General features: G+C 33.8%; 1 protein-coding gene across 2 annotated transcripts in view; it reads right to left on the bottom strand.

Moving 5' to 3' along the window:
• LOC100647267 overlaps positions 1 to 25,296 on the bottom strand; it is a 166,460-nt gene that overhangs the window by 54,297 nt on the left and 86,867 nt on the right. For both annotated transcript variants that reach the window (XM_012311732.3, XM_048408870.1), the window contains exons 8-17: positions 20,691 to 20,825; positions 18,132 to 18,290; positions 16,099 to 16,272; positions 14,487 to 14,706; positions 13,502 to 13,803; positions 11,772 to 11,996; positions 11,113 to 11,286; positions 9,512 to 9,673; positions 9,176 to 9,418; positions 7,944 to 8,174 (exon numbers count right to left, since the gene is read on the bottom strand). In XM_012311732.3, coding sequence (XP_012167122.2) covers positions 7,944 to 8,174; positions 9,176 to 9,418; positions 9,512 to 9,673; positions 11,113 to 11,286; positions 11,772 to 11,996; positions 13,502 to 13,803; positions 14,487 to 14,706; positions 16,099 to 16,272; positions 18,132 to 18,290; positions 20,691 to 20,825 — 2,025 coding nt within the window. The remainder of the gene's footprint in view (positions 1 to 7,943; positions 8,175 to 9,175; positions 9,419 to 9,511; positions 9,674 to 11,112; positions 11,287 to 11,771; positions 11,997 to 13,501; positions 13,804 to 14,486; positions 14,707 to 16,098; positions 16,273 to 18,131; positions 18,291 to 20,690; positions 20,826 to 25,296) is intronic.

Raw genomic sequence — 25,296 nt, 5'->3', positions numbered from 1 at the left:
TTTATACGAATTTTCTAGATTTATAATTATATATTTTTAAGAATGTAAATAGTCTATTTTTATATAAAAAATATATGGATGAAAGTTTGTTTTATGTATCTTTCATTTAATTTTTTTTTTTTTTTTTTTTTTGAATGCAAAGTTTAAACTTTAGTGGTCGATAATTTAAAAGTTAAGAGATTGGGGTAGGTGACAGAAGGGTTCTCTACTTTTCCACGGTGGTTGGTATTCTCGTCAGCTAATGCCTTTGCCTTTTTGCAGTTTAATTCCATTATAGTGTGGTCTTTCGCCCCTTTTTTTGTGTCGAGAAGCCTTCTGAAGGCCTCTCGATGAGCTCGCACGAGTTTCTCTCTTCCTCTTTCTCTGTTTCTCTCTGGTGCTTTGACTTTTCGTTACGACCGTCTCCCCTGATCTGGTTAACGCGTTAGCTTGGTGCAGAGATAATGGACTCTCGTTTATTTCTCGGCAAAGGGTGAATGAATCTTTGGACGAATGAAATTATTTTGAATAGATTATTTCACGGTTACAAGTTTAAACGAACTCTGTAACGAACTTTTAAGATGTTATTTGGAATTTAATATAAATTTCTGCATGCAATTAATTTTAATACGTAACCTCTGTGTATTTATTTGAGAATTTTTAATCTGCTTTCCCGATGCATCTTCTTAACTTTTAACGTAACGATATAACCATTATTTAACTAAAAATTATTATTATTCAATTTATAGGAACACATTTAGCAGGATAGAACCTTCAAATTTTGTTTCCTTGCATTACTACTTACACAAATTCCGATATTAATTCATTTTTTAATGTCACAGAAATATATTTAAAAAAGAGAATATTATGCTGCAATGACAGTTACTCGTTAAAATCATTCATTGACTTTTGACAACTGCTTTTTTGAAATAAGGCTTGATTACGAAGCTATTCATAAAGTTCTTCTAACAAAAGAGCTGGTTCTAATAATAAATAAATAAAATTGCTTAAGAACATTGAAATTTCGACAGCGTTTAAACGATCATTATCTCCGCACCTGAAAATTCCATTTCTCAGCCGTATACCCTGACGAACCACGTTTTTTAAAATCTAAAATCCTTTCAATTAATACAGAGATAATTAACTATCTCTTCCTGTTCTTTATCCACTGTTTCTCCCTCTTCCCTCTTCTATCCTACTTCGTCGAATTATACAAACAGACAAACGGCAAATGTAACGTAACTATAATAACGCGAAATAAAAATCTCCGAGAGAAGGTTTAAAGAAAAAAGTAGGAGGAAAAGAAAATTGTCAAGAGGAACGAAACAGTTCTCTAAGAGGAAAAATGAAAAACCAAAGATCGCTATTATAGTAAGGTCCTGTTCGTGTATACACGTGGGTGGTGTGAATGGCGTGTCTCGTGTGCACGTGTGTACCAGATGAGCGTGAGCTCGAAGGACAGTGAAAAGTCAGTCGAATGCAAAAGAAATGAACAAATTATTCGTTCGTTCTGTTCAGCTACTCTACCAGGCAACTTTCATTCACTATTACAATCGTTTTGTTCAGTACTTACTCAGCAGTTCTCGATGGTTGGTCATTCTATAAACCCATCCGCGGTAATTGCCACAACTATACTGAATAACAAACGTCGTTTCTCATTCGTTCTCGCCCTTTCTTTCTCGCGCGACCCCATTTCTCTTCACATACACGTGTTATTATCTGATTCTTTTCTTTTACTCCCTTTGATATTATTTTATTCGCATAGAGTTGTTCGTTTGACGACACTAAGCAATTTGCACACTCGTCGCGGCGACTTCTTCTAGCGGTCGTATATTTCTTTCGTTTTATTTTTCTTTTTATCTTCTTGGCAACGATTTACTACGCCCCGATAACTTGGTTATCCGAGCTCAGCCGTAGACTAAGAGTCTTGGTTTGCGCGATCGATAGCTGGGACCACAATGGCCCAAGCAGCCGCGACACGAGCAACACGCTCCTTTCCTTCCACGAGTTCATCGTTTATTGCTCGTCGTTTCAGTGAAATTCGTTCTGATTCCGATACACGAACTGCCTCGTGTAAGCGATTTACTGGCAATTTCGATCCTGTTCTTTCTTTATGCTGACAGATATATTTCGTTGGAACGTAAGAATAGTCCTGTTTCTATTCATTAGCCATTTATTGCTATGTTTCTCTTCGAAATTGTTAACCCTGAACTTGTATCGATAAATAATTACAATAACATTTTGCTTCTATTTCGTGATAAATATCGTTACTAGCGTCGATGATGCTTTAAGTCTTGAATGATAGAAATGTTGCCAATTAGTATCTTACGTTAGAAATCAATTACGTTGCGATATGCGTATTGATGCAGTATGAACAATTCAAACGATATTGAATAATCTGAAACAAGTAATTCAGGAATTATAATGCAGTTTCTTTAGCATCTCAAAATTTGTATCTATAATACCAATAATTAATTTTAAGAATACAATTTATCGTTTCTTCTATTTTCTAATAATACCCTCGAGTAATAAATTTATTGTCCGTATTGAGAGTAAATTGCGGCAAAGTGTTGTGTTAATAAATCAATGAGAGACGTATCAATTCAGGTCATCGCCAAACAAGTTAACGTGACAATGTACATAATTGAAAATCGTGATAATTGAGAGATATTAAGAAACGACACGAGAGTCAAACGAAGCGATGTGCCGCAACACATTTTAATTCTAATTTTAATACCAGCGAAACAGAACGTTCTTCATTTGACAATATTCCTTTGACGATATCCCTCCTCTTCCATTTCTATTTTTCAAGGCGATAATTTTCAAAATTTGCATTTCAAGTTCAAGTTCGTTATTAATGATACTTCGTTACCTACGTTATGCTCCGGACTAATAGATAATTTCCCTATGAAATTTATCGCCACGTTATGCTCCTTAATACACTATTACGTGTTTTATTTGTGAATTATTCGTAGAACGCGTTCAGCTGCAATTTCATGAACTTTTAATACGTAGAGCGTTTCGCCTGAAATACAGCGTAGATAATAATCGTTCGAATTTTAAGAAGAAATGTTTTAGAACATTTTAACTTCAATATCCTTTTCAGACTTGATCGAAAATGCGAATGCAATTATTGCGAAATTATGCATCGCGTGTAATTGACTCTGTTCGAGTGAACTTCGAAATTGTTTAAAAAAACAGGATCGAAATGCGGACGTATCGCTTCCACCAACTATTCCGTCGTATTATCTATTTTCACATTTTTCGGTTCTCTACATTTTTAAGCAAAATATTACGCGAAAATACGAGGTTGAATTTAAAAATATCTAAACGTGCCGGAATCAGTCACGTATAAAACGAGTGAATCCTACCATTTATCTCGCTGTAGCGAAGCGAAAATCTCCGGGGCGATTTCCAATTTCCGCGAAAATGAAACTAAAAAATTGTCTATTTTAAATAACACTGAAACAATAATAGTTAATCCTGTCACAATTATACAGCATTTATATCACTTTAATTTCTTTCTATTAACCAAATCTTTAGATTCGTAATTTTCACACTGTGATTTTTTATATTTCCGAACGTTACATTAGCGTTGGAAATTCTTCTCAGAATTCAGAGTGAAACAAAATGTAGAAATTCAGATTTAAACCGCGTTAGAGATAAAAATCACAATGAAAAGCTGTTTCAACGATAAAAGGATAAATCTAAAGGAAATGTATTAATTTAAGAACACCGCAAGCAGATTACTGCTGAATTCTAAACGCACTTTAGATATTTCCTCTTTTCCAAAACGAAGTCTCTGAAGGCTACTATACTCGCTTTCTAAATTAAGAATTCGAAAGGAAATCCATTAGCGCAAACTGATTCCGGCTGAACATAAGGTACAGATGTTTCTTCGTTGAAAAAAAGAAAAAAAAAAATAGAACGACCTACAAAACTGAATCAAATTCACTGGAATTGTTTATCACGTTTAATTGAACAGATAATTTGAACAGTTCGTTAAAAGAATCTGAAGAATCCCTCTGCCTTCAAATTTGATGGCTTAATGTGTCAGATAGTTTCAAGAAGAATTATGAAAAATTAGAGAAATCACGAAGAAAGTGAGAAATTATTGTAAATACGAATTCTGTATTTATAACAATTTAGCTGTTATCGCAACAAATTTAAAATAAAATTCTATATTAAATTGTTATTATTTCAAAATTTTATCTTCTTTACTAAACATGAGATATATTTTTCCTGATACATTCTATATTTTAATTAAAAGAAAGTGTAATGAAACAAAAACTTTTTTAACATAACAAAATATGACCGGACATAACGGAAAACAATTAAGGAAATAAAAGTGTGAGAAATAAATAAATATTTAACAACAACAACAAAAAATAAACAAGGATAGGAAAAGGTTCGGATGGATAATGTTAAACAAAAATAAAAACAACCTGTACGGCACCCTATTTATTATCTATAACTGATACACGTGCTGTAAAATCTTTATTCAAAAATTCAAAGGAATATTCTCCTCGTACCATTCATTTTTCCATGTTTTTCGTTCGACAAAAATAATCTTCATATTAACCTACTTCGCTAAAACATTATATTTGGAAAAATATACCTATCAAAGACGATTAAATCCACGTAATTACATTACTCTGGACAATTAACAGTCTTATATACTTTTCTAAAACATAGAAGAAAAATGATTAATTCGTGCCGTAAATAGTAAATAAAATTTCATAACTACGGTAAAGTGAATCAAAAAGAAAAAAGAAAGAAAAGGAAAGAAATCGATAAAACCTGTCGAGATTATAGAATAGAAGCTAACGAGAAAAGCTTCGTAAAAAATCTAATTTTATCGATAGTATTATAATCTTGGAATAATTTCATTGCATTGTGAACAAAAAATAGTCTCTAATTCCTCAATTCGTCTCTTACAATTAGTCAAAAATTCGTTTCGTCAAACCGAGTTAAACGGATTCGATTGTCTCAGCAAAACCACGAATACAACTATATAATAGTTACTAACAAGTCGAAAAATACTTGTGCGGGTAATAGTTAATCGACGCCTTGATGTTGAATTAAGTACTGTTTGAAACGTCAGACGGGTATCTGGCCACGTTGAACGCCGTGTGAAACTTTGTTAGAGGAATTTTGATTTCAGTAATGGATATGGTTTGCTTGAAGTCATTCGCTCAAGATGACTGTTAACAACACCAACACGTAAACTGTGGATCTGATTTACTATTCGTTTGGAATTTTAATTAAATAACGTTAATAAAAATCCTAGATCCACAGGACACATTCACAATTTAGCATTCACAAATTATTAATATAGAATGTGTAATAACAAAATCTTATATTTATTTGCTGTTCACTTATTGTTCGTTTACTATCAATTTCTGACAATGTACTGATAACTGAGAAATTCATGGGAATAAAAATCATGTCAATTCATAGGTTCTATAACCTAATGCATAAATTTGTATAAAGTCATTTTACAAAATTTCGAGCGAATTATTTAAACATACAATTCATTTAACTAACTAGTATATTACTCAAATATACAATTCTAAACAAATTTGTAAAAATTAAATCATCTTCGTGTATTCTCCTTTGTCAATGTCAGGATTCAATAAAAATACTTGACAAGATCGCTCGGAAGATCATCCGATGCATCATTGGAAGTAAGGGAGTCGACCTTGAAGTATCAATTAATTTCAATCAGACTATAGCAGAGCTGCCTGTACTGAATTCAATTTCTTTATAAAATTCCATTTCTGTTCGATTTTTATATTTTGTTATTAAATATATGTAAATAGATTCAACTTTCTAGCTCTGTTTGTGATAAATACTGTATCACACGACGTAAAACGTATTCGAGATTGCCACTGGACGGATAACTCCGGAAAACACGCAGGAATCGCTTCAAAACCACGATCATCCTGTAGGAACGACCCTGGGGAAATACCTTCAAGCATCGTCACTGATTTATAAGTTCCAAGAGGCCAACAGTAAAACAATAAAAAAAGATATCCAGGAAAAAACCGAAAATACTTAATTGATGCGAATTTCGCTGGAAAAGTCGGTCGTCTCGAAGACACGCGAGTCACGAGGCGAATCCATTCGATAGACGTGGAAACAGAGGCTGAATACATGTCTTGAAAATATAACTTGAGCAAGCACAGACAGATTCTTTTAAGTTCGTCATATAACGTGTACAGTTTGACCAATATAATTTTGCCACTCATTTGCATGAGTCGATAAAGAGAAAATGATATTAAAATCAGATCAAAGATGATTTTTTTTAATATTTAGGATAGCTTAGTACAGTATCTAATTTCAAAAGAGGATAGATGATTTAATGGTAGAAGACTCAAGTACTTTTCACTCCTACTCTTTTTTTATGTTTCCTGTTATTACTTCTTTTAAGCAATTTTTTATTTCATAAAATAATTACTAAAATGAATTTGTCGCTATTTTAGGTACACAAGGAGATTCTTCTTTTAAGATCAAACAATCGCTAATAATCATATTCATATTTGTGAAAATAATTTTCAATTTGTTAATGGATTAACTTGATTCAGTTGATCTTTCTAATGTTAAGATAGTAGTCATGTAAACTTAGGGTTTGTTCGCAGATTGTATTGATTCTAACTTCAGTGGATCTGTGTACAATTGTAGACTGTTCCACTATTGCAACTCGAATTCCTTTATATCCTTGTTGATGGTCTACTGCAGAAATGGTACGATCTAACTATCAAAGTTACATTGGTCAAACTATACACCTAAACCAACATTATTGAAACCAAATCTCGCTGAGCGTCTCGGATCTCTTCTACTCCTGTCTACAACATACAAGAAACTACTTGATATATATACAAACGTTCATGTCATGTACATAACATCTAATCTTCATAGACGTTGGATATTGGTTTATCATAGATATATCTTTAGAATATTGAGCGGTTACTCTAACAATAAACGTATACTGCAATTCAGAAAAACGGTTGGATGAATGGATTGAAGCATGAAAGACTTCATTATTGGACGATATTGATAAAAATTAGTGACGTCTATTGATAGAGCCTCTCATAAGATTTTCTACCTCTCGAATTGGAGGATTAAATTCTCAATAAGTTGATGGTCGAACGTAATTTCAAATCATATACATACAAACATTATGTATTCTTATAATGAATATGAATAATATATCGATATGCACAACCACTGTGTGTATGCAACATAGATTTTATGAGTCAAAAGAGGAACAGTTGAGATTCTAATAATTAAATCCTATTAACAGAATTAACAAAAAGAAAGCGAAGGAAATGCTAGCGAATTTCTATTACAAGAACCAGTCGATTTCCTGATCTGTTTGGAACTTGTCGAGGAATAAACAGTTTATATAATAGGTTCTCACTAATTTTCCCCGCTACTTATTATTTTTCGTTTACGTAATAGAAGCTCACATTCAGATAAGTGAAGCCAACCAGCAATAGTTCACTTAATCAGGCATTAATTAAAATTTCGTTCTAGTAAATGGAGTTCTATTGTAACAGAATTTAAACTTGTATTACTTTCTAACCATCAACCTAAGGAAAAAGAAGAATCCAAATTAAAACCAACCGATCTAACATAACTTCTTTTCTGTTTCCAGCATCATCTTAAAACAGTGCGCCATATCCAGGAGTAGAAGATCCCCATTTTACTCAAGAGTATCAATCTAAATTCATTCTAAATCCATTCTAAATCCATCGTTCTTAGAAACTCTCAGATTTAACAAGATTGTGCTGATGCTTCAAACCCTCGATCAAATCCATATGATGAGGCGGTTCGATCACGTTCACTTTACGTTCCCTGAAGTATTCTCGCCTCTGTTTGTGGCTATCCATGATCGAGCACGTGGCCGTCTCGCTATCCCTATCGACGGTCGGTTCGATCCGATCCTCCTGATCGCTCACCTGGACAATACTGTCTGGGATGGGCAATGGTTTCGCCACACCGATGCGCACGGTGCCCTTAGGGGCGCCTTTCAGCGCCTGCACCGCCTGGTCCAGCGTTGCATTCTCCAGGGCGATATCATTGACGAAAAGAAGACGATCGCCTGGTATTAACTGACCATCTACTTGAGCTACGCCACCGGGCACCAGTGATCTTATTACTATCACAGTCTCATTGGGGTTCATTGGATCCTAGAACAAACAGATGGAAGATTGTTAGTGTGCTGGTTTTAAAGTGTGTGCTGGTAAAGGTAAATTTAAAAGTGCTGCTGTGAGAGATACCGACTTTATAATAACTCATACAATAATAATATATTTATGATAGAGATAATATATTAAATTAAAGATTGTTAAATTGTTATTATTTTGGAGGGGTGATTTTTTAGGGAAAAGTTGAAAATTTGAAACTTTTAAATGAAAGAGAAGAAGGACTTGCAAAGAGGAGGAATGTAAGGAATTTTGAAAATGTTTAATTGTTATTATAAAAAGGAAGTTTTTGAAAGATGAATACATATTGATCGAAGAGTAATGGTGACTGTATGCGAGAAAAGATAACTTGGGGATATTTTATTTTTCCGGATATTTCTAGTTTCCAATCCAATCTCTAAAATCTCTTAATAAATCATGCGCATTCGAAAACTAATTGAACACGAATTCGATTGACTTGGGTCGATTTACTGGCTTCTTCCATTACGCAACACCCCAATTATGTAACACGTTAAGACCCTCGTAACCTAGCTACCAAATCTTACTAAACGCAATAATCCCGGAAATTCCTTTACTATACATCTATACCAATTAGTCCCAAACCGATAACGCTAAATCTACTTAATACTGAAACATCAATATCATTATAATTTAAAGTATCGGTAACAACACAATATACATACCACATAATGACGATTTCGTTATTCTTAATATAGAAATCATTATTTTATTACATGGTAATTATTAACTATATTAAGTAATAAGTAATTATTAATTATATCACTAATTCCAAACTAAGATAATTTGAATGTCTGGGATTAGGTTTGAATGTTTGGAAAGGGACTTCAACTAAATAAATTTGTATTTTACTAATTCGTAATATAACGCAATTTCACAAAACGTCTGCAATTAATCAATTACAAATAACATTGGTAAAACATAAACAATTAATAAAACATAGGTAAACCGACGAAATGTTTTCATACCTGATAATCCAAAATGGAGAACCCAAGGCCCCGTTCTCCCTTTACCAGTTCGATGATCTGCGGTTCGGAGCTCCACATCGCCAGACCAGTCAACGGTTCCAAAGATCGCGACTTCATTTTATTCAAGCTTGCGTCGGTCACCGTAGCCGTGGTCGTCGTCGACGCTAACGAGCCGTCAGACTTGGCCTTCACCAAACGGTCCATTGTTGGCAATAAATTCTGCAGAGATCCGCCAAGGATGCTCTATAAAACACGTTTCACCTGGTTACGCTCGAAATACCGATATTACGCACTCGAACTGCATTATTATTTATTAGAAAATGTTCAATTTCTTACTCTGGTTTGGAACGCAGCTTGATGTTGAGCAGTGTCGATAGGGCAAAGAGGATCCTGCGAAGCGATGTTTCTTCCACAGACCATGCGAACGTGTATGGGTAATTCTTTTAACACGCTAACTACTTCCATATGATTAATGCCGAGCAATCGATATCCGTTCACCTGTTGGCCGTAAAATCGTTGAATATTAATGGATCGGCTTTATTTATGAATTCGTTATTAATTGATTCAATGGGCAGATTGGGGAAGGATTGGTATGAAAGGTGATTCACACTGGGTGTTATAATTCGAGAAGCGTCTTTTAATTGAAATTATATGTGACAGCTACTTTGAAATTAATTAATGTTGTTTCTACAGATTAATGATTTTTTTACAATAATGCAATAATAATGCAAATAATGTTGTTTTCAGATTAATATACGCACATATTGAGTTATTATTTTATATTATAAATATCTGACGACAGCTAATCTTCGAATATTTGATAACTTATTTATATGAATATTTATTGTATCTTTGTCATTTTTGGAATTTTAGAAATGCTGATGGTTAGATTAACGATTTTTATATATTTATGGAAAATTTCAATGGCGTAAATATGTCTATAATACACGTAGTATTTCAAATGTCCCTTTTCTGATTTCGAATGTTCCTATTCGCCAAGTTTCAATTAAATTTTAATGTATGTCACAATTTTACATGCAAATTTAGTAGCGAATGCGCTGGCTATTCGGTTCACGGTTTTTTTCCACAGAAAGCAATGATTCTCGCCTAATTGTCAAAGTTAAACAGCATTAGCCACGGTTAGCGCTTAGATGGCTGATTATCTAGGACGCTGTGTTGTGCCCATACCAAGCTTCTCAGCTTAGAAGGCTGTGTCCATTCTGTGTTTACTGGCGCATTTCTCGAGCATCAGCAAATATACGAAATTGATATTATACGTACAAAACGTAACTGAACATAACTAATGGCACAAAATGTAATATCTATCAAAAATTATTTATTTTCATACAAATTCTGCTGACTACTAATATCGAATGCAGGAATTTCATTTCACAATAAAATATTATTAAAACTTATTTACAGTTTCAGATTATTAATTGTTAAACTAACACAGTTGCAGAAAATAATCAACAATCAATGTTCTAGAAGTTTGTAAGAAAATAAACATATTTGTTATCTATGCAAGAAACCAAGATAAAAGCGATAAACAATTTTACAAAGTTAAAAAGAGTATTATATTTCTGTATTGTCCCAAAACCAAATAAAAAAAGGAATTTGGGTATTACAGGATTACTCGACAGTATATTGAACTTAAAAATCACTCTTCTCTAAAAATAAAAGGAATCACAATTTTCTTTTATAATATTTAAACTTATTTCTTAATATATTTTGTCGAGATAATTGGTTCTAACTTGGTTAAAGGGTGTAATAAAAATAATGAAATTATATTCATTATTAATAAATTGATAAAGTAAGCCGACGACAAACTACAAGTTGCTAAACCACACACATTTCGCCAGAGGTATTAATCCTTTATGGTAATTGGATTTAAGAGGGAGGAAAGCTTCTTGAACTCTGTAACCAAACTATTGCTTTACCTCCAGCAATTCATCCCCTGAACGCAGCGTTCCGTTTTGTCCTACGGGTCCTTCCGGGAGAATCGATCTTATGTAATGATGCGGTCTAACTTCCTGTCCATTCTCCACATCCACCGTTCCCTCCAAGCTTATACCAAGGCCACTACCTTCCGCAAATTTCTTCAATTGCGCTACCTATCGGTAACAGACAGGAAAATTTTCTTCTTTAATCTTTCGTTGATGAAAAATTTATATACACACTCGTATATAGGTATTATAAGAAATAAAGAAGACTTTTAAACATTAAACGCGAATAATTATGTTTGGAACATTTGTAGTCTTTTAAAAATAATTTCTAAATTTCCAATTACCCACGTTGCTTTCTAAATTGCTAGAGTCTTTAAAACGTAATTTCCAAGTCTTCGGTTAATTAAATTGCTTTCTCAAGCTATCGAATCTTCCTTTAAAAATGAATCTGTAATTCACCACTTGGCAAAACCCTTTTAGAAATGTTCTACTGTACTTTCTTGCAAGCTATAGCATCTACATAAGGATAATCCAAAATTTTAAGTAACACCAAATGCAAGAATTCTGATAATTAAATTCTCAACAATCCTAAAACATGAAGGATATATTACATTATTCAGAGTAAGGAGGTATTAGCGTAGCAAGGTACACACCACAATTTCCGTGTCTGGGCCTACGATCTTCTGCCATTTCGCCTTAATGGCGGCTCGAATTTGAGGTGTAAGCTCGCTGGATGGGTCGCTCAACAGAGCTTCCACATTTGCCGCGTCATCTAATTCATCCGAGGATCTCTCGCGTTCACCCTCTTGTAGAATTGCGCTGTCAACAGTCGTGTGCGATTCTCCTTCCGGTTCTATCTCAGTAGTAGTTTCTCCATCCTGTAAACAGAATATGTTTCATATATTAACATAAAATTTTATAAAGTTAGTTTCTGTGAAAGAAATAAGTTCTATCTTGTTAAAGTTATATAAATATTAAACATTAAAACTTTCTATATTTTTTTTCTTTTTTCTTTTTTCTTTTTTTCTTTCTTCCTATTAATATTGTTGAACTGTCTGTTCCTACTTCTTATTTTGCTGTCGCTGCAATTATTAATAGATACCTTCTATTTCACTTAGGTTAATTAAATTAGAAATTAATTTCTAAATTCCATGTGATTTTTTGAATATTTACATTAATTAATTTCCAACTTTTCGAAATATAGTCGTCGCTTGACATAAACACAGATTGTGTTATTTTATAATTCAAGATACTACGTTATATGAATAATAATCAGATTACACGTGAGTCCTGATTTTACATCGTATTATATCGATCATAAATAATTGTATGAATAATTGGTTCAATTTGTTTGAATCGAACAACACCTGTATAAAGATATATTTAACACATTCCAGACCGATGGCACAGCGTACATGCTATGCAGCATTTTACAATAACCGACGACAATACACATGTCTCACACAATTAAACAAATAAATAACGCTTATACCTATTACATACGTGTTATATAATTTTCCCATTCTTGAAATAAATATCATTACCTTTTGCGTGTTTATTTTTTTGAGATTTTAACTAAAACGCTATTTCACACAAATTGTATAAAACATCAAAATCATTACAGGTATCCGATGACATACCGTGTACAACATAACGCATTTTCAAATAAAAATTGCCTAAAACATATTCTCTTTTATTACTGCATTTATTACTGCAAAACAGTTTTCAAACAATTCGGAAGAGTTTTGTTCCAAGTCACTGATCTCGAACGTGTTAATTTAAATAAAAGGTAGAAGATATCGTCCATGACTAATGATCGAAACACTAGAATAATATAATCGGAGCAATGATAATCCAATTATTTAATGGTCGTATAGAGGACGATTGTACGATTGAACGTATTGGCGTTTATAGTGATGAGACGAGTAGATATTTCGTGTAGTCAAATGTATTTATAAATATATAATACAAAATAGAGAGTCAATCGTAGATCGCTCGATACTAACTGATGACTGATTTGCTAATGAATGCGTACTGATCGCTGATATAAGAATGCTAAAGACTGATTGCTACTGACTGTCTTAACGAACGTGTTCGGTTATTTATACTGGTCGGGAAAGCTTAAGTCGGAAAGTTTGAATTCAACTTTGATTGACGGATGCGCGTAGCGGCGACATCGTATTGCCCGGAGTTTGTTTGTCGATACGTTTGGTATGCCAAGACGGTGTCAATGTCCCAAGGAAAAACAACATGAATCGCTCTCGATTCGCATCGTTCTCTGACTCATGTGTCGCTAAAGTTGTAATGATAATATTCCATATTTTTCAGAAGCCCGTTTATCAGATATGAATTTGAATAAAACACTCGAAGGAAGAGAATTTACCGCGCTAATCGGGAAGCTTGGCAAACTGGTGATTGATGGAGAGCTCGGTTGAGGTAGTCTCAGTTCACTGGCCGCGATTGCTTGCTGAAGCTGGTCGTACTTTGGTCCACGTAGATATCTCTCCAGACATAGAACTACCGTTTGTCCAGTGCGCCGTAGCACCTCGACGGCCTCATGATTTGAATAACCCTGTAAAGAATGGCCGTCCACCTCTACTATTCTATCGTTTATTTGGATCTTGTTGCTCAAGTCTGCCGCACTGCCTTCGCTGATGCTCTTCACGAAGATGCCAGACAGCTCCTCTGTAATCGGAACGAGGTAAAAGTGGTTACTACGTGGCAAAAGAAATATTATATTCTAACTTAGGTACCGAATACCGTATTTGGAATTTTTCTATATTTCCGCAGTTTCGAGATTCGCAAGCTTCGCAACTGCGAATTTATAAATTTTCAAATATACAAACGTCGAAACCTGCGAATGTTCGAAGCTTCTAAGACTTCAAATTCACGAATCTTCGTACTTCGAAACCTCAGCGTTCTCAACCTTTGACCGGATGCTTAAACCTCGAAATTCTCCAACTTCTAAACTTGGAATTTTCCAAATGTTCGAAGAGTTACGCGATTCTTCAATTTTCCCGAAATTCCCGAGTTTGTAAACCTCTTCAAATTTCTAAGCTTCGAGAGACCTTGCGATACCCCAAAATTTCGAAACTTTCAAACTCGTGAACCTCTAAAACTTTCGACCCTTTAAACTTCGAAACTCCCAAATTTCCAAGTTTTCCAGCTCTCGAACGTTTAAAATTCAAAGACGCGAAATAATATACAAGTACGAGCTATAAACGTAACTTGACGCGTATCCAATTTTTCTAAAATTCCAAGGATCACCAAAGTACATTTCTTTGGAAGCTTCCAATTCTCCACGCGTTACAAATAATTCACACGAAACAACCAAAGGCCATAACTCTTTGTGGCGCGCGAGGGATTACCTTTCTCGCAAACGTATCCAGCGATGGTGATCCCGAGGCCGTAAATGTCCTTCTTAAGCTCGACGGTGAACCGTTCCATTTCTGGCAGTGAGTTAACATCGATGGTGTCCATGGTGAGGACCGGAAGTTCCGGGATCTGCACCGGAACCGGTGGTATCACTGGCATCGCTCCAATTGGCAATGGGTTGCGTACTACGTCCACGATGAGACCTGGTCTTGCCTATCGAACAATCGTCCTTTTCCAGATAATAGCACCGACACAATAACGTCGAATGATATGCAAATGTTGCGTATTCTTGGAAGATTCAGCGAATAAGAAGACGATTATAACGCACAAAATACAATGCCAAGGGATATTCTTAGCGTTGCAGTGATTTAGACGAAGCAAGAAATTTTGTAAGATATTTCACATTTATGTATGAGTCTGTGAAGAGGCAAGTTGATTAATCCTATTTCATATTAATTTCCAAATTTTACTACGCAAGTTCTGTTTTGAAGAACTCTCCATTCATGCATCAGTCTCATAGAAGGCCAAAGTGATCAACTTCGCTTTGTATTCGTTTCTGTTGAAGTAATTACCGCAAGAAAAACTTTACAACTTTTCTTTTGTATAGCCGTGATCTGAGACCGTTGTTACGAAGAGAATAGAATTTAATGAACAAAATTGAAAATAAGGAGAGGTCCATATTATTGTGCTCTTGAATATAAATTTTGTTTTGGGTTACAAGGTCTAGAAACAAAAGAGGTATAAGTAGATTTCTATTGCTGTTTCTTGTAGCCTTCAGCTAGAGCTACACACCATGATTAACGTTTTGGTAATGTCCTTTACTATCATTATATGAACGTGCTCCCTATCTTTCTTCCTACTGTATTGCAACACTAAAAGAGTGAGGATCTGAATCAGCATACACTATACCTGTACTTCTACCTATGCTTATTTCAATATATTTTCCTATTACAAATTTATCAGTCAACCTCAACAATTTCTGAATTTCACTATTACACGATTATTATTCAAGAAACGAGTCAGTAGGGCATATGCTTTGAAGAGACCGAATTAGATAGCCTACAATTCAGTCAATTTTGTTATTTTCAGTTTAAAAAAAGTCATGACTATTCTCGAAACGTGGATAAGGTAGATATTGAAAAATTATGTTTTAAAGAATATTATGTCTAACGATATAATAAACGAGAATTATTACAAATTTTCACGATGTTTCCACGAAACTTTCCCGTTATGGAACCTTCCACCTGCACGTACCAAACGGTAACAACACTGTATCATTCCTCATCTTCTGAAGAGATTATAGTGACATCTAATAAAGAAACTATAATTGTAACGATGTCTGGCAAAAGAGTTATAATCACAAATGTATTTTTAGGGCATTTTTTAGATGCTCGTTTACATTTTACTTTTACTACAGAGAAACAAGAAGGATCATCCGCTCGTTTCGTCTAAATACTCTTCCCAGTACATTCAAAACGTTGATAATTCAAGATGAAAGTTTTCATGCAGAAAACGGTACAGTTGGCAGAAGGAACGTGTTGACGAAATGAAAGGATGAAAGGGTAGGAACGATGAAATGTCATAAGGTTTTGTTTGCCGACTCACATGCATCTCGACGTCGGATTCCTGAGAGAATATGTAGCCGTTGTCGTACGCGTTGTCGGGCTGCACGTGGCGTATGTTGTATGTCTCCGGCACGCTGTGCACCAGGTGGCGGTCCAACTCGTCCGGGTCACCCAGAATCTTCGTTGGTACGATCGGAGCGTGGCTGCCGAGTGCCTGAAACGTGCCGTTCCTTTGGAATTTCTGGCTCGAATTTCGGACCAACGATGATATACAATTACTTCATTTTATTTCAGGTTTACTTTTGCTATATTACACGTGACATGATATTTAGAAACTACAGGGGAAGCACACGATAGGTCACATTTTACATCTTTGCTTTTCTTTTCTTTTTCATCTTTGTACAAGTAAAACAATGCCCTTTACAGGTTTTAGGATTTTGTGTATTGTATAGGTCAGCCTCGTATTAGTAAAATTGTCTTTGTATTTAATTTTGAAGTTGAACATACGTGTCTTCATACCCTTCTTAATTTTCAAAATATTTCTCGTTATAGCGTTGTTACGTTGAGAACATTAAAATATTGCTTGTTTTAATGATTATATGGCTTCAACTTTATTTATTTATTAAAATTTCAACTTTATTTATCAGATATTTGCTTCGGGTCTTTGGGTCGAAGTCGTGTTCTAGAGGAATTGTTCCCCGGCGTTTCACCAGCATTGCAACCAGCTGCATCAAGGGTCTGAATACGCGCTGATACCCTGAGACTCTCAGAGACCATGCTGATTAACTCCATAAATTGGGTTGCATAAAAAAATGACAATTACTATTTTGTTAACAGTTACAAATACTAATTTTTTTAATTCACCTCAAAATTTGCAATTATTCATGCTTCATGATAAGTAAATTTATAATTTCTTTTTTGAGTTCTCCAATTTCTTCAATATTAATTGTGTCTGAATAATGTGATATTGACGATCGTATAAAAAAGTGGAATTAATCGGTTTAGCTTCTCAGAGTCCCGTAATAGAATATAAAAATTAAAAAAAGTACGAATTGGTTACAGTATAAATGTCTTATTTAAATTTCCAATATTTATAGAAAAGATTATTAAAAAAATGATATCATTTTTATAAAAATCGAACGTGTTTCCTTTATATTTATACATTACATCAATTTTCAATTAGATATTAAACTAAAGCCTGAATAATCGAATTTTTTTGTCGTGAAGTAAATTTATTTTAGTAATATCGTAAGTACGTTCTATTGTAAAAAGCAAATACGAGATGTAGCTGCTGCGAAAGCGAGAAAAGTCGAACGACTTAAGTGCTTTTTATTTAATAATTCCTTCCAGTACTACAAGACGATCAATTATGGCAGTATTTACTGTGCAAACAGTCCGATCAGATGATTTAATGAAAACGCCCTGCTGCCATTTAATTAAGGAAAATCTCAATCAAGCCATTTCATTAGACTTTCCAAGCTAATGCTATAAAATCCAAGGACTGAGTGAAGTAATAGGAAAAAGAAGTAGGAAATAATGTAAATATTTCCACTTGTAATAAAATAACGAAGAAAAATAGACGCGCTATTGATTTTAATCGGAAACTTTTAACTCTTATCAGATTTTCAAATCTTCAAACTTCAAAATTGATCATTTTTAACCCATCGAATCTTAAAGTTCCATAAGATTCTATAACTTCTACATTTTCATGTTTCGCGATATTCAAACTTTCCAATCTCCAAGTCTTTAAAATTTTAAATCGTGCAATTTCCAAATGTCCAACTTTACAATTCCATATTTCGAATTCGCAAACCTTGAAAAATCCAAATTTTCAAAATACTTTTCTATTTTCTATTTTTCTAATTATCAAATATTCAAGACCATCGACTTCTCCAATTCTCAACTATTTAACTTTTCGAAGCTTCGAATCTACGAATTCTCAAACGTTCCAATCCTTCAACCTTCGAACGAGTAAAGTTTTAAACGTTCGAGTTTTTAAACTTTCGGAATAGGCTCATCGGAAAAAAAAGAGAAAAGGAAACAAACAAAAAATGGAAAATTTGGATACAATACCTGGTAATCCGGTGACGTTGGTTCGACAGGTCTCGCGACAACGAGGCGCACGTGTGTGCCGGATTGTCGCAGAACTGCCGCAACCTGTTCACTTCCCATTCCCCGCAGATTGACATCGCCGATTTGCAATATATGGTCCCCGCTCTGCAGCCGATTATCCTACAAATCGTACCGCGAACAGACCGTTTTTAATTCGGCAATCGATCATTGTTAAATGTTCTTGCCTCGTTTATTTTCTATTGTTTCCTCTCATTTTTCAGATTTTTGATCGGCTATCTTTATGTTGCAAGACTTTTCGCATAGAAGTTCTGATTATGGCTGTGATTACAGTGGATACGTCGTTGCTTGTCGCTGATAATGGCACGACTTAAAAAATATGAATTTTAACATTTTGCGGACTGCGGGCGCGAATTCGCGTATTACATACTTTGTATCTTATAAAAAGTTTCTTATTGCTAATTAAAACAGTAAAAAAAGCAATGGATGCTATAAACGACATGTTATCAAAGTGTTCTTGCGTTACGTGCTTGAGTAATACGATATATTGGTATAATATTTATTGCTCGGAAAGTTGCGATTTTTAAGGAATTTGTCAACATAATAAATTTTGCTTAGTATCTCTCCATCGAGGAAATTGTTTTCAAACATGTCACGCTAAAAAACGTTGCTGGAGGTATCTGTAAATATGCTCGTTGTTTTTTAATAGAAAATTAAATAGAATTGCACTCGTTAAATGCTGCTCGGAAAGCTCGTTCCGATTTTTAAAGAATTTATTAGAATAATAAATTTTGCTTGGTATCTCTCCATTGGGGAAATTGTTTTCAAACATGTCACGCTAAAAAACGTTGCTAGAGGTATCTGTGAATATGCTCGTTGTTTTTTAGTAGAAAATTAAATAGAATTGCACTCGTTAAATGCTGCTCGGAAAGCTCGTTCCGATTTTTAAAGAATTTATTAGAATAATAAATTTTGTTTAGTACCTCTCCATTGGGGAAATTGTTTTCAAACATGTCACGCTAAAATACGTTGCTGGAGATATCTGTAAATATGCTCGTTGATTTTCAATAGGATATTACACTCCTAAATGCTGCTCGGAAAGTTCGTTCCGATTTTTAACACTTTTGTTGACATAAAAAATCATATTGAAAAGTTTTCCGCTGGAAAACCTGAAAGCTTCCAGTACGATGGAATATTCAAGTTGCGTGAAAGATGGAGAAACGTTGTGGAACAAAATGGCACTTATAAAATTCAATAAATGTAAATCGGAACGAACATTTTTCCAGAGACCGTTTGAATCTTTTCAATCGCTCCAAAAATACGCGCTATATTCAGGCAATATATGTTTGTCAGAGCACAAGCTCATCAAAGTGTTAAAGAGAAAAACGTTTTAAAATTGACAGAGAAACCTTGGCGAATTATTCCAACGCTATTTCTCATTTTGTGTTTATTAGCGACGACGAGTCTCTCCGTGAACAGACAGAGATTTACGAGCCAGATTTTGCTAAACAACGGCACATCTTTCAGAAAGAAGAAAACGCTGGAGACATGATTTTTATCAAACAGATTTTCACTCCTTTCGTTTGATTTGATATCGCGAAAGTGGTAAAACCCTTTGGTTACAGCGTGACAAAACAATTGAAGGTGAGCCGGTGTTGCTGTGGCAAAGTGTAATTTGACAGCGGCGGTAAGTCAAAATTTTGCCTTCTCACGCAAAACTGATCTACGATCTACACGATATAAATAAAAACATAATATAAGCTTTCTATTCGATAAAATCAAATTTGGGATTCTTTCAGTTGTGCCGCTATCAATGCCAACCACCGAGGTATTTGGACGAACTGACGAATGAAACGCCTATAGATCGAAGTGCATACACTCATAATAAAAATCTATATACATATTTGATTACCTGGATGTATGAAGTTCATCAGAACGTCAATTCGTTCGAATACGCATCCACGGTAACCACAGCCTGATTCGATTTGCAATTTTATTGATGGTAAAATGTGGTTGAGGCTGCTAGGGGAAGAATATAGGGCAATCGAATGTTATGGATTCTATGAATCGCTATTTATGGATGCACTGTCAAATGGAAAAACTTCAAATCATTTAACGAATGAAAAATTGTACATTCTTTTCACCCAACCTGGAGTTACATAAAGAAAGTTAAAAGAAAAATCTTTAAATCTTGAAACTTAAATCTGTTCTAAGTTTATCTTTGAAACAAATGATTAATTAAAATCTATCTCCTGCACTGTTTTTCCTTCATTTTTATTCGTTAACTGTCCTGCTAAAATTACTTGCAAGTAAAGAAGTTTAAAAAACTTTAAAAATTTAGAATGCCTTCGTGTTTTCAACAGGATTTAATTATCACAAAAGGATTGTTATAGAAAATGAGATAAAATAAAATCATTGGTGAAAAGTATTTTATAAAATCTATGTACGTATACAATTCCAGAATATCCATTGAGATTTGGTGTATAAAACTGAACGATTTTGAAGGACTGTGAAATTTTTAATAATTGTTTGAATAAGAGAAAATGTTTGCAATAAACTTACCCGATCGGCGACACCTCCAGGAAGGATCGTTTTAACGACAACACCGGTGCTTCGTCCACCGACGATTCCGAATCCAAGACCGCTGCCATCATTGATCAGATTTATAACTTCAACTTGTGCCCATTCCGTGTTCAGCTACAACAGAACAAACACATAAATTTCATTTGACGTTTCTGTTCGATTCTGATCCGCCATACATCATAGGCTTATCTGATCTTGTATTAACGAGGATAAAGATGAAAACGATATATTTATGTAAAATATGGAAAGATAAAAGCACGGAAATTACGTATTTAGTTTGAAGATTGCAAGGTGGAAATGAGAATTTTGAGTTGAAAATTGAAATAGTAGAATTTATATTACCATTTACAGTTCAAGAATTAACGACAGAAGGTGAGATCCTTGAAATTTGGAACATGGCACGTGGAATGGAATATATAGGAAGCTACATATCAGAGATTGGAAATTTGCAATTTAAAATTAAAGACTTGAAATTGGAAATTTGCAATTTGCACTTTGCAATTCAAGGTGTGAAATTTCTAATTTATTGTCTGTCCGACGAGTCGAGGCAATAAACGTAAACAAAACGTGATTACTGCGGCTGCAACTATTGACTGCCGACTAGTGACATTCTGTCATTCCGTGACAGCCTGTCGTAGCCAATAACCGCAGCTGAAGCTATCACGTTTTGTTTACGTTTACTGTCTCGATCCGCTGGGCACGCTACAGGACTAAGAAAATAGAAAAGTCGAAATTTAGAATTTAGAATTCGCAAGTAGGTCAAAGAGTTCGGCAATGGAAAATTCGAAATTTCTACAAAAATTTAGAGACCAGGATCTAAGAAGTTGAAACTTCAAATTAAAAGGTCTGGAATTTGCAATCTACAATTTAGCGAACGTGGAATTTAAAATTTAGAACTTGGCGTATCAAATTTAAACGGCAAACTAAGAAACTATAAATTGAAAGGTCGCAATTAAAAACCGCAAAATGCCCAGCTTCCATCTTCTACTCTGAATTTTAATTTCGTTTAATCTCATCCCTCTTTCATTATATTTGAAATAACAACCAATGATATCAGTATTGCGATTGCAATGCTCGCGTTCCCCCCTTCTCCCCTGTCACCGCTATGGGATAAAATGCAATAATGCTCTTTCATAAACGAACATTTAATACGTTATCGTATTAAAATCATTTGCGTCGTTCTACCGACGATCTCATCACGTTTATTCGTGGTTTTGAAACGAACCGAGCTAAAGGCACCGTTTCTAAAGGCCGTATAATTTTACAAAGACCATGCCCTGATCTGGGCGTAGTTGTTCATCCCCAAAATAAGATAAAGACCAGCTCTTTGCACAGAACGTATCCTCCATCCAGATTTTCCATTGCGAAACCGATTTTGAAACGATCCCAGGCAACGCTCGATACGTTTGAGTCTTGTGACGACAAAGACAAATTTTAATATCAGACACGTTGTAAGAATTATCAAAATAATATTATTAAAATAGATTCAAAGAACATTCAGGGAACTCGATTGTATACTTCACGATGAATTAATATTATTTTATTTGAACTTGTATTTGAAATTGGAATTTTTAGTTGTACTCTGTATTTTTTTTATGGAAATTCTATATGAAATTGTATGAAGTTGTTCTAAGGAGTAGAACAGTTAAAAAATAATAATATTAAGAAGAAAGCGGGAAGCTTTGTTATACGTATATTATTCGGCCCATTTACAAACAATTGCACTTTTAATGAAATTAAGATAAAAAAGTCTCATTGTATGGATATTAAAGAATGAATGAATTTCTTCATCCTCCAAAATCTTGCATTTTCAGTTTCAATTTACACTGAAAATTGTATTGGAGTTATCCTAAATTTTGTTAGAAATATTACACTCAGAAGAGGATAAAACTCTAATTGTTTTGGTTAAAAAATACTGTTTCATTTAAGAAACTATTGTACTACAGATGTTACAAGAAGTAAAATTAAACTAGTGAGATTTTATAAAGGAATGCTGTTTTTCCTTTTCGCTCTTTCAATTTTACTGCCTGAGGTGTGTCTCTCTCGACAGATAACAAGATACGTTAAAGTTGCAAAGAAAAATGCAAAAAGAAAGTTGATGCAGTGCCGAGGAAATTCGTCGCTGCAGGCAATCCTGAAACCATTCATTGATCCACGACACCTACACTCATTTATTACACGTACACGAAATGCTTTAGCAAAAAGGAGAACAGTCCATTGTTGCAATATCGTAAAATGTTATCACGAATTCTTCGAGAAAGATAAAAATTTTAATTTCCGTATAAAAAGCTAATAAAAAGCGGATTCTTTATTATACGAAGTTTTCTTTTCTCGTTACATTCTAAATTTATAGATTTGTTTAATATCCTCTGATTAATAAGTTCGACGCTTTAAGGACGAAGATAAGAAGAAGAGATAAATTTTCGAAATTGCGAAAAATGTTTCCAACAAACATAACATTTCTATGCGGATAGATTCTGTGTTTTATCTCAGATTTTTCTTCCTTTGTTTCTATGTTTATTTATTTCTTCACTGTAAGCTTTGCTTAGCCTCCTTAGGGATGCTGACACATATCTGGATTCCAGCTACGGCTGAGTATCGAAGTGATGTGTAAGTCAGCCCATTGCTTACTTGTCGGAACTTCAATTTATCGAAATCTTAAAGTTGAAATTCGGGATTAAAAGTTCCGAAGTTCAAAGTTTCACGATATTTCAAACTTCGAATTTGGAATTTCAAGCTCACGGATAGAAATTTGCGATGCGAAAGTTCGAGGAGCCGAACGTTGAAAATTGAAAAGATATTTTAACTTTGATATTTCAGCTTGGTATCTTAGCTTCTAATCTACGAGATCCTCGGCTTTTAAATTCCTCATTGTAAGTTTCGGAATTTTTTTATTATTAAGAAAAATAAACGTCATCCATGTTTATAAATTACGAAAACATTTCTAAACGAGAAAAACATAACTTAAAGGTATAACTTATAATTATGTAACTATCGTATATTCTTCAAATTTTGCCACCCAAAAAAATAAACAAATAATTGTTCTTTCCTACTGTCAATAAATTCATCTCAAAATCGTTGGTATTTCGTTTCACGCGTATTCCGTGATTCCTGTTTCAGACAAACAAAATTTTAATTTCTCTAAAGAAATTGTGTGAATATCACAATTAACGTGATGAAGTTTTCTAATTATCGCTCGAGCTAGCAACGAGGTAAGGAAGAAGAAGATCACAAGAACCTGAAATATGGGTCAATAGTTCTCGTTAGAACGAAAAAATATACGGAAAGGAAGTACAAGAGAATGGAAGAACGAAGTCTTTGAAAATTCGCATTGTTTCTTTCTTGTTGTTTCGTTTAGGTAAGAAAGTTGGTGTTTTTCAGTAAAATATCAAATGTCAAAGGAGAAATAAGTAAAAATAATTAAATTAGTCGATACAACATTTGCTAAAATATTTGACATTTATTGAAGCGGATGGCAAATTCTTACGCCGTGTGGTATAGATCGTTCACAATTTGATCACTGTGTACATCGTTAAAAAAAATGTTTAACTTTTAGAAAAATTTTAATAGATTCGTTTGATCGTACATAATATTTCTCCGTTTGGCGTTTAAATAAAAACAAGTTTGAAAAAATATTAAATAATGAAACTTTCTCTTAGGTTATTTACAAAGATGAACTTAAGGAACGATCTCAATTTTTCAACTAGTTCATTAACATAATAAATTGTTAGATTACAAGACATTTTTCCTTGTTCCTGTATTTTCATTTTAAGCAAGAAAACCTACGACGGAGATATTACTGGAAGTACAAGCACCTTATTTTCGTTTAGCTTTCAGGAAAGTATGTAGCAACCTCTATTAATCAGAAGGCAGAGTTATTTTATCCTATTTTACTAGCCGTATTTTGCCGAGGCAAAGCAATTACGACGAATCTTATATTTCGTTATTTGCTTCTATTTTATTATCTTATTACTCTTGGTTCCCTTATTCTAATGAACAAATGACATTTTATCAATTTAGGACGATTTAAATGGCAAAAGTAGAGCTCTTGTTATTCTTCGTTCCCTCGTTTCAATGGACGAATTATATTTCACCAATTTAGGAAGATATAAGTAGCAAAAATAGACGTCTTGTTATTGGTTTCTTTATTCTACTGAAAAAAAATATTGTACATCTCACTATAATGTAGGATGATTTGATTAATAAATAAATTAATTAGCATGGTGAAACAATAGGCCTTGTATTATTGTTATCCTAATAAACGAATGATCTTTCCTATACAAATGATGTAATATTTTAATGAAGAAATGATATTGGATAAGTTTCTTACTACATATATCCTAATGAATAAATCATTTCAACAATTTAGCGAGATTTAAATAGCAAAGGTAAAGTTTTCAATATTAGTTTTCTTATCACAATGAAGAAATTATATTTCAACATAATTTCGAATAATTTAAATAGTAAATAAGTAAAAAATTAAACATTCTATTATTGTTGCTTCTTTTATTCTAATGAAGAAATAATATTTCACCAATTTGGGATAAATTAAATAGAAAAGGTATAAAGTCTGTTTAGTCAAATA

Source organism: Bombus terrestris, chromosome 9 (assembly GCF_910591885.1).
Source record: "Bombus terrestris chromosome 9, iyBomTerr1.2, whole genome shotgun sequence".
NCBI lineage: Eukaryota > Metazoa > Arthropoda > Insecta > Hymenoptera > Apidae > Bombus > Bombus terrestris.
This window is presented reverse-complemented; position numbering and strand designations above follow the sequence as displayed.